Source organism: Anomaloglossus baeobatrachus, chromosome 1, assembly GCF_048569485.1.
Source record: "Anomaloglossus baeobatrachus isolate aAnoBae1 chromosome 1, aAnoBae1.hap1, whole genome shotgun sequence".
NCBI classification, from domain to species: Eukaryota; Metazoa; Chordata; class Amphibia; order Anura; family Aromobatidae; genus Anomaloglossus; species Anomaloglossus baeobatrachus.
Genome location: NC_134353.1, coordinates 35,050,122 through 35,063,047, shown reverse-complemented (window position 1 = coordinate 35,063,047; position 12,926 = coordinate 35,050,122). Strand labels below are relative to the sequence as shown.

The window sequence follows — 12,926 nt, the reverse complement described above, 5'->3', positions numbered from 1 at the left end:
TATAATACTGTCCCTATGTACAATATAACTACTATAATACTGCTCCTATGTACAAGAATATAACTACTATAATACTGCCCCCTATGTACAAGAATATAACTACTATAATACTGCCCCCTATGTACAAGAATATAACTACTATAATACTGCTCTCTATACAGACACATCTGCATGTTTTTCCCTCCACTCTCTATAAAGACACATTGGCAGTTTTTTCCCTCCGCTCTTTATAAAGACACATCTGCATGTTTTTCCCTCCACTCTCTATAAAGACACATTGGCAGTTTTTTTCCCTCCGCTCTCAATAAAGACACATTGGAAAGTTTTTCCCTCCACTCTCTATACGGACACATCTGCAGGTTTTTCCCTCTGCTCGCTATAAAGACACATCTGAAGCTTTTTCCCTCCACGCTCTATAAAGACAGATCTGCAGGTTTTTCCCCTTCATTCTCTGTAAAGACACATCTGCAGGTTTTCCCTCTGCTCTCTATACAGACACTTCTGCAGGATTTTCCCTCTGCTCTCTATACAGACACATTTGCAGGTTTTTTCTCACTATCTGACATGAAATGAGAATAAAACTTTCACATTTTAGTTCAATTAAGAACCAAAATTATGTAGATTTGCCAAATGCCAGATTAAAAATGCCAGGTTTTTTGATCCGCGCTCTATATAGACACATCTGCAGGTTTTTCCCTTCAATCTCTATAAAAACACATCTGCAGGTTTTTTCCTACACACTCTATACAGACACATGTGCAGGTTTTTCTCTCCGCTCTCTATAAAGACACATCTGCAGGTTTTTCCCTCCTCTCTATACAGACACATCTGCAGGTTTTTCCCTCCTCTCTATACAGACACATCTGCAGGTTTTTCCCTCCTCTCTATACAGACACATCTGCAGATTTTCCCTCCTCTCTATACAGACACATCTGCAGGTTTTTCCCCTCCTCTCTATACAGACACATCTGCAGGTTTTTCCCTCCTCTCTATACAGACACATCTGAAGGTTTTTCCCTCCACTCTCTATACAGACACATCTGCAGGTTTTTCCCTCCTCTCTATACAAACACATCTGCAGGTTTTTCTCACTATCTGACATGAAATCAGAATAAACCTTTCTTGTTTTTGGTCAATTAGGAACCAAAATTACTTCTATTTGCCAAATGCCAGAATAATTAGAGAAAATGTTTTCAGGCATTTTTATTACTTTCTGCAAAGTCAACACTTTCCATACACTAAGAGTACTGTGCCTTTAAATAATATGGGACCGCCGATATGATGATGTCATGTTTTTAGAAGCTTCTACAACATCTGAGTTAATTAGAGATACACCTGTGCACCAGAGAATGGTAGTGCTCATTAGTAGCCAGGGTTTCTTGTGGGTCCTGTAGTAAACCTACAAAATGACTCCTTTCTATCATAGCTGCGATGCTCTGCGTGTCCTGACTCCTTTCTATCATATCTGGGATGCTCTGCAAGTCCTGACTCCTTTCTATCATAGCTGCGATGCTCTGCATGTCCTGACTCCTTTCTATCATAGCTGCGATGCTCTGCGTGTCCTGACTCCTTTCTATCATAGCTGCGATGCTCTGCGTGTCCTGACTCCTTTCTATCATAGCTGCGATGCTCTGCGTGTCCTGACTCCTTTCTATCATAGCTGCGATGCTCTGCGTGTCCTGACTCCTTTATATCATAGCTGTGATGCTCTGCGTGTCCTGACTCCTTTCTATCATAGCTGCGATGCTCTGCGTGTCCTAACTCCTTTCTATCACAGCTGAGATGCTCTGCGTGTCCTGACTCATTTCTATCATAGCTGTGATGTTCTGCGGGTCCTGACTCCTTTCTAACATAGCTGTGATGCTCTGCGTGTCCTGACCCCTTTCTATCATAGCTGCGATGCTCTGCGGGTACTAACTCCTTTCTATCATAGCTGCGATGCTCTGCGGATCCTGACTCCTTTCTATCATAGCTGCGATGCTCTGCGTGTCCTGACTCCTTTCTATCATAGCTGCGATGCTCTGCGTGTCCTGACTCCTTTCTATCATAGCTGCGATGCTCTGCGTGTCCTGGCTCCTTTCTATCATAGCTGCGATGCTCTGCGTGTCCTGACTCCTTTCTATCATAGCTGCGATGCTCTGCGGGTCCTGACTCCTTTCTATCATAGCTGCGATGCTCTGCGTGTCCTGGCTCCTTTCTATCATAGCTGCGATGCTCTGCGTGTCCTGACTCCTTTCTATCATAGCTGTGATGCTCTGCGGGTCCTGACTCCTTTCTATCATAGCTGCGATGCTCTGCGTGTCAGGACTCCTTTCTATCATAGCTGCGATGCTCTGCGTGTCCTGACTCCTTTCTATCATAGCTGTGATGCTCTGCGTGTCCTGACTCCTTTCTATCATAGCTGCGATGCTCTGCGGGTCCTGACTCCTTTCTATCATAGCTGCGATGCTCTGCGGGTCCTGACTCCTTTCTATCATAGCTTCGATGCTCTGCGGGTCCTGACTCCTTTTTATCATAGCTGCGATGCTCTGCGTGTCCTGACTCCTTTCTATCATAGCTGCGATGCTCTGCGGGTCCTGACTCCTTTCTATCATAGCTGTGATGCTCTACGTGTCCTGACTCCTTTCTATTATAGCTGCGATGCTCTGCGTGTCCTGGCTCCTTTCTATCATAGCTGCGATGCTCTGCGTGTCCTGACTCATTTCTATCATAGCTGCGATGCTCTGAGTGTCCTGACTCATTTCTATCATAGCTGCGATGCGCTGCATGTCCTGACTCCTTTCTATTATAGCTGCGATGCTCTGCGTGTCCTGACTCCTTTCTATCATGGCTGCGATGCTCTGCGGGTCCTGACTCCTTTCTATCATAGCTGCGATGCTCTGCGGGTCCTGACTCCTTTCTATCATAGCTGCGATGCTCTGCGTGTCCTGACTCCTTTCTATCATAGCTGCGATGCTCTGCGTGTCCTGACTCCTTTCTGTCATAGCTGCGATGCTCTGCGTGTCCTGACTCCTTTCTATCATGGCTGTGATGCTCTGCGGGTCCTGAATCCGTTCTATCATAGCTGCAATGCTCTGCGTGTCCTGACTCTTTTCTATCATAGCTGCGATGCTCTGCGGGTTCTGACTCCTTTCTATCATAGCTGCGATGCTCTGCGTGTCCTGACTCCTTCCTAGCATAGCTGCGATGCTCTGCGGGTCCTGACTCCTTTCTATCATAGCTGCGATGCTCTGCGGGTCCTGACTCCTTTCTATCATAGCTGCGATGCTCTGCGTGTCCTGACTCCTTTCTATCATAGCTACGATGCTCTGCGGGTCCTGACTCCTTTCTATCATAGCTGCGATGCTCTGCGTGTCCTGACTCCTTTCTATCATAGCTGCGATGCTCTGCGTGTCCTGACTCCTTTCTATCATAGCTGTGATGCTCTGTGTGTCCTGACTCCTTTCTATCATAGCTGCGATGCTCTGCGTGTCCTGACTCCTTTCTATCATAGCTGTGATGCTCTGTGTGTCCTGACTCCTTTCTATCATAGCTGCGATGCTCTGCGTGTCCTGACTCCTTTCTATCATAGCTGCGATGCTCTGCGTGTCCTGACTCCTTTCTATCATAGCTGCGATGCTCTGCGTGTCCTGACTCCTTTCTATCATAACTGTGATGCTCTGCGGATCCTGACTCCTTTCTATCATAGCTGCGATGCTCTGCGTGTCCTGACTCCTTTCTATCATAGCTGTGATGCTCTGCGGGTCCTGACTCCTTTCTATCATAGCTTTGATGCTCTGCGTGTCCTGACTCCTTTCTATCATAGCTGCGATGCTCTGCGGGTCCTGACTTCTTTCTATGATAACTGCGATGCTCTGCGTGTCCAGACTCCTTTCTATCATAGCTGCGATGCTCTGCGTGTCCTGACTCCTTTCTATCATAGCTGCGATGCTCTGCGTGTCCTGACTCCTTTCTATCATAGCTGTGATGCTCTGCGTGTCCTGACTCCTTTCTATCATAGCTGGGATGCTCTGCGTGTCCTGACTCATTTCTATCATAGCTGCGATGCTCTGCGTGTCCTCACTCCTTTCTATAACAGCTGAGATGCTCTGCGTGTCCTGACTCCTTTCTATCATAGCTGCGATGCTCTGCGGGTCCTGACTCCTTTCTATCATAGCTGCGATGCTCTGCGTGTCCTGACTCCTTTCTATAACCGCTGAGATGCTCTGCGTGTCCTGACTCCTTTCTATCATAGCTGCGATGCTCTGCGGGTCCTGACTCCTTTCTATCATAGCTGCGATGCTCTGCGGGTCCTGACTCCTTTCTATCATAGCTGTGATGCTCTGTGTTTCCTGACTCCTCTCTATCATAGCTGCGATGCTCTGCGTGTCCTGACTCCTTTTTATCATAGCTGTGATGCTCTGCGGGTCCTGACTCCTTTCTATCATAGCTGCGATGCTCTGCGTGTCCTGACTCCTTTCTATCATAGCTGCGATGCTCTGCGTGTCCTGACTCCTTTCTATCATTGCTCTGATGCTCTGCGGGTCCTGACTCCTTTCTATCATAGCTTCGATGCTCTGCGGGTCCTGACTCCTTTCTATCATAGCTGCGATGCTCTGCGGGTCCTGACTCCTTTCTATCATAGCTGTGATGCTCTGCGTGTCCTGGCTCCTTTCTATTATAGCTGTGATGCTCTGCGTGTCCTGACTCCTTTCTATCATAGCTGCGATGCTCTGCGTGTCCTGACCCCTTTCTATGATAGCTGCGATGCTCTGCGGGTCCTGACTCCTTTCTATCATAGCTGCGATGCTCTGCGTGTCCTGGCTCCTTTCTATCATAGCTGCGATGCTCTGCGTGTCCTGACTCATTTCTATCATAGCTGCGATGCGCTGCGTGTCCTGACTCCTTTCTATTATAGCTGCGATGCTCTGCGTGTCCTGACTCCTTTCTATCATAGCTGCGATGCTCTGCGTGTCCTGACCCCTTTCTATGATAGCTGCGATGCTCTGCGGGTCCTGACTCCTTTCTATCATAGCTGCGATGCTCTGCGATGCTCTGCGGGTCCTGACTCCTTTCTATCATAGCTGTGATGTTCTGCGTGTCCTGACTCCTTTCTATCAACACTGCGATGCTCTGCGTGTCCTGACTCCTTTCTATCATAGCTGTGATGCTCTGCGTGTCCTGACTTTTTTCTATCATAGCTGCGATACTCTGCGTGTCCTGACTCCTTTCTATCATAGCTGCGATGCTCTGCGGGTCCTGACTCCTTTCTATCATAGGTGCGATGCTCTGCGGGTCCTGACTCCGTTCTATCATAGCTTCGATGCTCTGCGGTTCCTGACTCCTTTCTATCATAGCTGCGATGCTCTGCGGGTCCTGACTCCTTTCTATCATAGCTGTGATGCTCTGCGTGTCCTGGCTCCTTTCTATTATAGCTGTGATGCTCTGCGTGTCCTGGCTCCTTTCTATCATAGCTGCGATGCTCTGCGTGTCCTGACTCCTTTCTATCATAGCTGTGATGCTCTGCGTGTCCTGACTCCTTTCTATCATAGCTGCGATGCTCTGCGGGTCCTGACTCCTTTCTATCATAGCTGCGATGCTCTGCGTGTCCTGACTCCTTTCTATCATAGCTGCGATGCTCTGCGTGTCCTGACTCCTTTCTATCATAGCTGTGATGCTCTGCGTGTCCTGACCCCTTTCTATCATAGCTGCGATGCTCTGCGTGTCCTGACTCCTTTCTATCACAGCTGAGATGCTCTGCGTGTCCTGACTCCTTTCTATCGTAGCTGCGATGCTCTGCGGGTCCTGACTCCTTTCTATCATAGCTGCGATGCTCTGCGGGTCCTGACTCATTTCTATCATAGCTGCGATGCTCTGCGTGTCCTGACTCCTTTCTATCATAGCTGCGATGCTCTGCGTGTCCTGACTCCTTTCTATCATAGCTGTGATGCTCTGCAGGTCCTGACTCCTTTCTATCATAGCTGCGATGCTCTGCGGGTCCTGACTCCTTTCTATCATAGCTGCGATGCTCTGCAGGTCCTGACTCCTTTCTATCATAGCTGCGATGCTCTGTGGGTCCTGACTCCTTTCTATCATAGCTGCGATGCTCTGCGAGTCCTGACTCCTTTCTATCATAGCTGCGATGCTCTGCGTTTCCTGGCTCCTTTCTATCATAGCTGCGATGCTCTGCGTGTCCTGACTCCTTTCTATCATAGCTGTGATGCTCTGCGTGTCCTGACCCCTTTCTATCATAGCTGCGATGCTCTGCGTGTCCTGACTCCTTTCTATCACAGCTGAGATGCTCTGCGTGTCCTGACTCCTTTCTATCGTAGCTGCGATGCTCTGCGGGTCCTGACTCCTTTCTATCATAGCTGCGATGCTCTGCGGGTCCTGACTCATTTCTATCATAGCTGCGATGCTCTGCGTGTCCTGACTCCTTTCTATCATAGCTGCGATGCTCTGCGTGTCCTGACTCCTTTCTATCATAGCTGTGATGCTCTGCAGGTCCTGACTCCTTTCTATCATAGCTGCGATGCTCTGCGGGTCCTGACTCCTTTCTATCATAGCTGCGATGCTCTGCAGGTCCTGACTCCTTTCTATCATAGCTGCGATGCTCTGTGGGTCCTGACTCCTTTCTATCATAGCTGCGATGCTCTGCGAGTCCTGACTCCTTTCTATCATAGCTGCGATGCTCTGCGTTTCCTGGCTCCTTTCTATTATAGCTGTGATGCTCTGCGTGTCCTGGCTCCTTGCTATTATAGCTGCGATGCTCTGCGTGTCCTGACTCATTTCTATCATAGCTGCGATGCTCTGCGATGCTCTGCGTTTCCTGACCCCTTTCTATCATACAATCAAAAACAGGAGGACAAAAGTGGCTAGTATGCAAAAGTATAACAAATATTTATTTAGTAGTAGACACATCAAATAAAAAGAATATCATGGAGAAGAGAAAAAAGACATGACATGAAGAAATTGGCACAACAGATGGTAAACAGTTAATACAAAGGTCTGCACCGGAGGCTAAAATGATGCGATACTGTGCAGTTACAATGAAAGTACAAAATCAATCACAGAAACATACCCAGTGCAGCCGGATTAACAAATAATAAAGTGCCAGTAGTGCAAACGACAGAGGTCTGGATACCCCCCTAGGAAGGGTAACGCGCGTTTCGCGTGGACAGAGTGACACGCTTCATCAGACCGTGAGGGATATGATTAGCTCCGTTACCAGGAAGTACTAAATGGGCCAGCTGACTCATCACATGGTTACTGAAGCCCAATGAATGGTGGGGAAATCGGCGCATGCGCGGTCGGCGCGGGCGCCCGGGGATGCGCACACAGCGTCAGACAGAGCGTGCACGAGAGGGGGCGTGGTCCCCAGTCCTGCACGCCGCTACCATGGAGACGCCGTCGGGCAATCCGGGACACCAGGCGCGGACCACGCATGCGCACAATACACCATCCGCGTCGAGAAGATAGCAGCTGTAAGTAAAAACCCACAGTAATTAAACACAGAATAGTGCCCGCACGGTGCCGGTAAATCACATGAAAGCGTATAACAATTTAATCCGCAACCAATGAGAATGGAATACAATAATTAGTAAAAGATTGAATATCCATGGCAAGCACTCGTGCGGAGACAAAAAGGCTCTGAAATAAATTCTTCAAACCGACGGTGGTGGTTAAATGCTGGTCACACAGAACGGAGAAGGAAACTGTGAAAAAAATGAAAAATAGGAAAAAATTAAAAACAATATAAAAACAAATAAAATTCTGGAACAGATGCCGGAGAATATCAGACAGGCAGATGTTCCAGAAAAGGAAGGGGGGTGAGGGAAAGAGGATCTACAGGAAGGGGGCAAAGCTAAGGGACTCATTCAGGCCAGCTGGGGTCAAAGAACCCAAGATGGTAATCCACTTAGTTTCCCTTTGGGCAAGGATTTTCCTGATATTACCGCCCCTACTACCGACATGGATTACATCTATACCCTTAATCCTAAGGGACTTACTATTACAATCGTGATGACTACGAAAGTGTCGGGGCAGGGTTTTAAGGGTGGAGATATCCACCACCGTCTTGGCCGCACCAATGTCCCTCACGTGTTCACGGACCCTAACTCGGAGTTCCCGTGAAGTCAGACCTATGTAGACCTTCGGGCAGCCACAAGTGGCATAATAAACCACATTCGAGGTTGCACAGGAAACATAACACCTGATATCGAAAGTGCGGCTGCCGTCTACGGTTGTGAAGGTCTTGCTGCGGGGGACATTGGTGCAGGCAAGACAGTGGCCACATGGAAAACAGCCATGTAGAGGGGCAATCTGGCCAAAGGGGTAGGACACCGCTGGAACGTAATGACTGCGCACAAGGTAGTCTTTAAGGTTCCTAGAGCGTCGTGCCGTCATAAGTGGGTGATCGGATAGATGGGGACTCAAACTCGGGTCGCTCTTAAGAATTGGCCAGTATTTATTCAAAATATCGCGCATCGTTTGCCACTCATGATTAAAAGTTGAAATGAAGCGAACCTCTCCGAAACCCCTATCCCCTCGAACAGAAGGCTGTAGGAGCTCCCGCCTCTGAGTATTCCGAGCCCGATTGTAGCCCTTTTTGATGGAGCGTTGACTGTAGCCCCTAGCAACCAATCTAGAACTAAGATCTTCCGCCTGTGCCTTGAAATTATCAGAGGTGGAACAGATCCGCTTCATTCTGAGAAACTGACCAACCGGGATAGCTTGAATAGTACTGGAGGTGTGAGAGGATGAAGCATGTAAAAGGGAGTTGACCGATGTCGGCTTCCTGAAGACGTCAGTCTGTAGCTGCCGACATGGGTCAACTCCAATGGAAATGTCTAAAAAATCAATCTGCTGTAAATCATATTTGAATGTGAGTTTTAAATTAATGGAATTATGATTCAATGTGTCCATAAATAAGGTAAGCTGCTCCGCTGTACCCTGCCAAAGGATAAATACATCGTCGATGTATCTAATCCAGCACTGCGCATGGGCAGCCGCCTGGACGCCCTCGTCGCCAAAGATGCCCCTCTCCCAATAGCCGAGGAACAAGTTGGCGTACGAAGGCGCACAGGCCGCGCCCATCGCAGTGCCGCGTGTCTGTAAATAAAAACGATCTTTAAAAATGAAAAAATTGTGTGTAAGAATGAAGCGGAGCAGCTCAAGTATAAGTTCACAGAAATGGCCATCCCGGTTGGTGTTGCCCAGAAAGAAGCGGACCGCCTCTAAACCATCCTCATGATTGATGCTAGTATACAGGGCCTCAATGTCTGCTGTCACCAAAAGGGTATCGGTATCCACAAAAATCCCGTCGACCCTGTTCAGGACGTCCGTCGTGTCTTTGGCGTAAGATGGTAAGGTCTCAACGAGTGGCTTAAGATAGTAATCTATGAATCGGCACACTGGATCACAGAGACCATCAATGCCAGACACGATCGGACGCCCCGGTGGGTTTTCGGGATTTTTGTGGATTTTGGGCAGAAGATAAAATGTCGGAATCTTTGGAGAGGTTACAAATAAGCCATCAAAGACTTTTTTAGTGATGATGCCATCCTCGAAAGCTCCCCACAGTATCCGGTGGAGTGAATCGGAGTAATGAACCAGAGGGCTCGACTCCAATCTCAAATAGGTTTGTCTATCACGTAACTGGCGGTATACCTCTTTCTCGTACAGACCGTTAGGCCAAACCACAATGTTTCCTCCCTTGTCCGCCGGTTTTATCTGTACATCATCGAGATTTTGCAAATCCCGGAGTGCCCTCCTCTGTGCATGGTTGAGATTATCAAATCTACGTCTTGTAGAAAGAAGTTTAAATTCATCAGAAACAAGTCTAGTGAAAATCTCTACAGAGGAACAGAGGGACAAGGGAGGAAAACGTGTGGAACGTGGTAGGATGGAAGATGGAAAAACACCCTGTTGGTCTACCTGTTGTTCAGTCAAGAGGTCTTCCAACACCTGGAGAGCTTCTTGTTCGGCCCGGTCAGTAGAGTTAAAGGACAAAGGGTTTTTTGAGTGCAACTTTTTCAACAGGACCTTGCGAGAGAAAATATGGAGGTCCTTTAAGGCTGTAAAGAAATCGAATGAGTTAGTGGGAGAAAAACTGAGACCTTTAGATAATAGTTCGACCTGAATTTGGGAAAGTGAATGTGAAGACAGGTTAATTACCTGTAGAGCATTTTTATGTTGTTGTCTAGTCATGGGGGGATCCGTTGGAGGTCTAGGCGTATCCGCCTGTTTCTTCTTATATCTCCTTTGGGGTATAGGCATCCTATTCCCGGATGTGGAGGGATCATATGCCTCTGTGGAGGATTCCTCACCTGAGGTAAACGACCGTATTGAAGTAGATCTAGAGCGTGATCGGTTCTGATTAAATCGTCTAAACGGTCTAGAACGGTCGGTTGACATCCTCCATTTATAGACCCTGTTGGATTGCAGGTCAAGTTCATCCCGATGGAATTTCTTAATTTTACTGTCCTTGACCTCTTTCTCCCACCTAGACATATCACTCTCAATATCCATCTCAAAAGTTTTAAAGGCCTCCGTACTGAGTCCCGCAACGATCCTGTTTTGTAAATCAACTGTCTCAGTCTCAATAGCCCGGAGTTGTGAGCTGTTAAGATCACATAACAATTGAATAAAACCCTTTGAACAGTTGTTGGCGAAATCTTCCCATTTGTCTTTGAAGGTATTATCATCTATGTCAAATGATGGGAACACCTGGACCCTGAGTCCTCGTGGTATAAGTCCTTGTTGTAGATACCGTTCCAAAAAGGCGCGGTTCCACCATATTTTGGTGCGTTTGTGAATGAGCCCCTTATATTTAGCCACTTCTTCCCGCAGGCTCACCTCACCGGACCTGGCATCTGCACCACCGTCATGTCTGAAAAAATCATTGAGCTGAGACCGCCACGTCTCTTCTCGCACATGGAAATCCATAGCCAAAAATGGAGACACTGTGCAAAACACAGAAAGCAAAGTTAGAATACCATAAAAATCCATTAGGCAATATACATGTTCACAATGAAAAAGGAACCACGGAAAAAAGCAAGAGGGTTTAAACCGTGGACATGATGCACACCACAGGCAGCAATCAAAAACAGGAGGACAAAAGTGGCTAGTATGCAAAAGTATAACAAATATTTATTTAGTAGTAGACACATCAAATAAAAAGAATATCATGGAGAAGAGAAAAAAGACATGACATGAAGAAATTGGCACAACAGATGGTAAACAGTTAATACAAAGGTCTGCACCGGAGGCTAAAATGATGCGATACTGTGCAGTTACAATGAAAGTACAAAATCAATCACAGAAACATACCCAGTGCAGCCGGATTAACAAATAATAAAGTGCCAGTAGTGCAAACGACAGAGGTCTGGATACCCCCCTAGGAAGGGTAACGCGCGTTTCGCGTGGACAGAGTGACACGCTTCATCAGACCGTGAGGGATATGATTAGCTCCGTTACCAGGAAGTACTAAATGGGCCAGCTGACTCATCACATGGTTACTGAAGCCCAATGAATGGTGGGGAAATCGGCGCATGCGCGGTCGGCGCGGGCGCCCGGGGATGCGCACACAGCGTCAGACAGAGCGTGCACGAGAGGGGGCGTGGTCCCCAGTCCTGCACGCCGCTACCATGGAGACGCCGTCGGGCAATCCGGGACACCAGGCGCGGACCACGCATGCGCACAATACACCATCCGCGTCGAGAAGATAGCAGCTGTAAGTAAAAACCCACAGTAATTAAACACAGAATAGTGCCCGCACGGTGCCGGTAAATCACATGAAAGCGATGTTCCTTTTCTGGAACATCTGCCTGTCTGATATTCTCCGGCATCTGTTCCAGAATTTTATTTGTTTTTATATTGTTTTTAATTTTTTCCTATTTTTCATTTTTTTCACAGTTTTCTTCTCCGTTCTGTGTGACCAGCATTTAACCACCACCGTCGGTTTGAAGAATTTATTTCAGAGCCTTTTTGTCTCCGCACGAGTGCTTGCCATGGATATTCAATCTTTTACTAATTATTGTATTCCATTCTCATTGGTTGCGGATTAAATTGTTATACGCTTTCATGTGATTTACCGGCACCGTGCGGGCACTATTCTGTGTTTAATTACTGTGGGTTTTTACTTACAGCTGCTATCTTCTCGACGCGGATGGTGTATTGTGCGCATGCGTGGTCCGCGCCTGGTGTCCCGGATTGCCCGACGGCGTCTCCATGGTAGCGGCGTGCAGGACTGGGGACCACGCCCCCTCTCGTGCACGCTCTGTCTGACGCTGTGTGCGCATCCCCGGGCGCCCGCGCCGACCGCGCATGCGCCGATTTCCCCACCATTCATTGGGCTTCAGTAACCATGTGATGAGTCAGCTGGCCCATTTAGTACTTCCTGGTAACGGAGCTAATCATATCCCTCACGGTCTGATGAAGCGTGTCACTCTGTCCACGCGAAACGCGCGTTACCCTTCCTAGGGGGGTATCCAGACCTCTGTCGTTTGCACTACTGGCACTTTATTATTTGTTAATCCGGCTGCACTGGGTATGTTTCTGTGATTGATTTTGTACTTTCATTGTAACTGCACAGTATCGCATCATTTTAGCCTCCGGTGCAGACCTTTGTATTAACTGTTTACCATCTGTTGTGCCAATTTCTTCATGTCATGTCTTTTTTCTCTTCTCCATGATATTCTTTTTATTTGATGTGTCTACTACTAAATAAATATTTGTTATACTTTTGCATACTAGCCACTTTTGTCCTCCTGTTTTTGATTGCTGCCTGTGGTGTGCATCATGTCCACGGTTTAAACCCTCTTGCTTTTTTCCGTGGTTCCTTTTTCATTGTGAACATGTATATTGCCTAATGGATTTTTATGGTATTCTAACATTCCCCCTTTCTATCATAGCTGCGATGCTCTGCGTGTCCTGACTCCTGTCTA

At 47.5% G+C, this 12,926-nt stretch overlaps 1 protein-coding gene across 1 annotated transcript; it reads right to left on the bottom strand.

The window, feature by feature from the left end:
- Positions 1–9,921: 9,921 nt before the first annotated feature.
- Positions 9,922–11,316, bottom strand: LOC142274626 (uncharacterized). Its single transcript, XM_075332567.1, has 2 exons — positions 10,156–11,316; positions 9,922–10,055 (listed from the first exon to the last, which is right to left on the bottom strand). The coding sequence occupies exons 1-2, from the start codon at positions 10,987–10,989 to the stop codon at positions 10,050–10,052; spliced, it is 840 nt and encodes a 279-aa protein (XP_075188682.1). The 5' UTR covers positions 10,990–11,316; the 3' UTR covers positions 9,922–10,049.
- Between the last annotated feature and the right edge of the window lie 1,610 nt (positions 11,317–12,926).

Coding starts and splice junctions, on each gene's coding strand:
- LOC142274626 (XM_075332567.1), bottom strand. CDS start 10,989: ATGGATTTTTATGGTATTCTAACTTTGCTTTCTGTGTTTTGCACAGTG.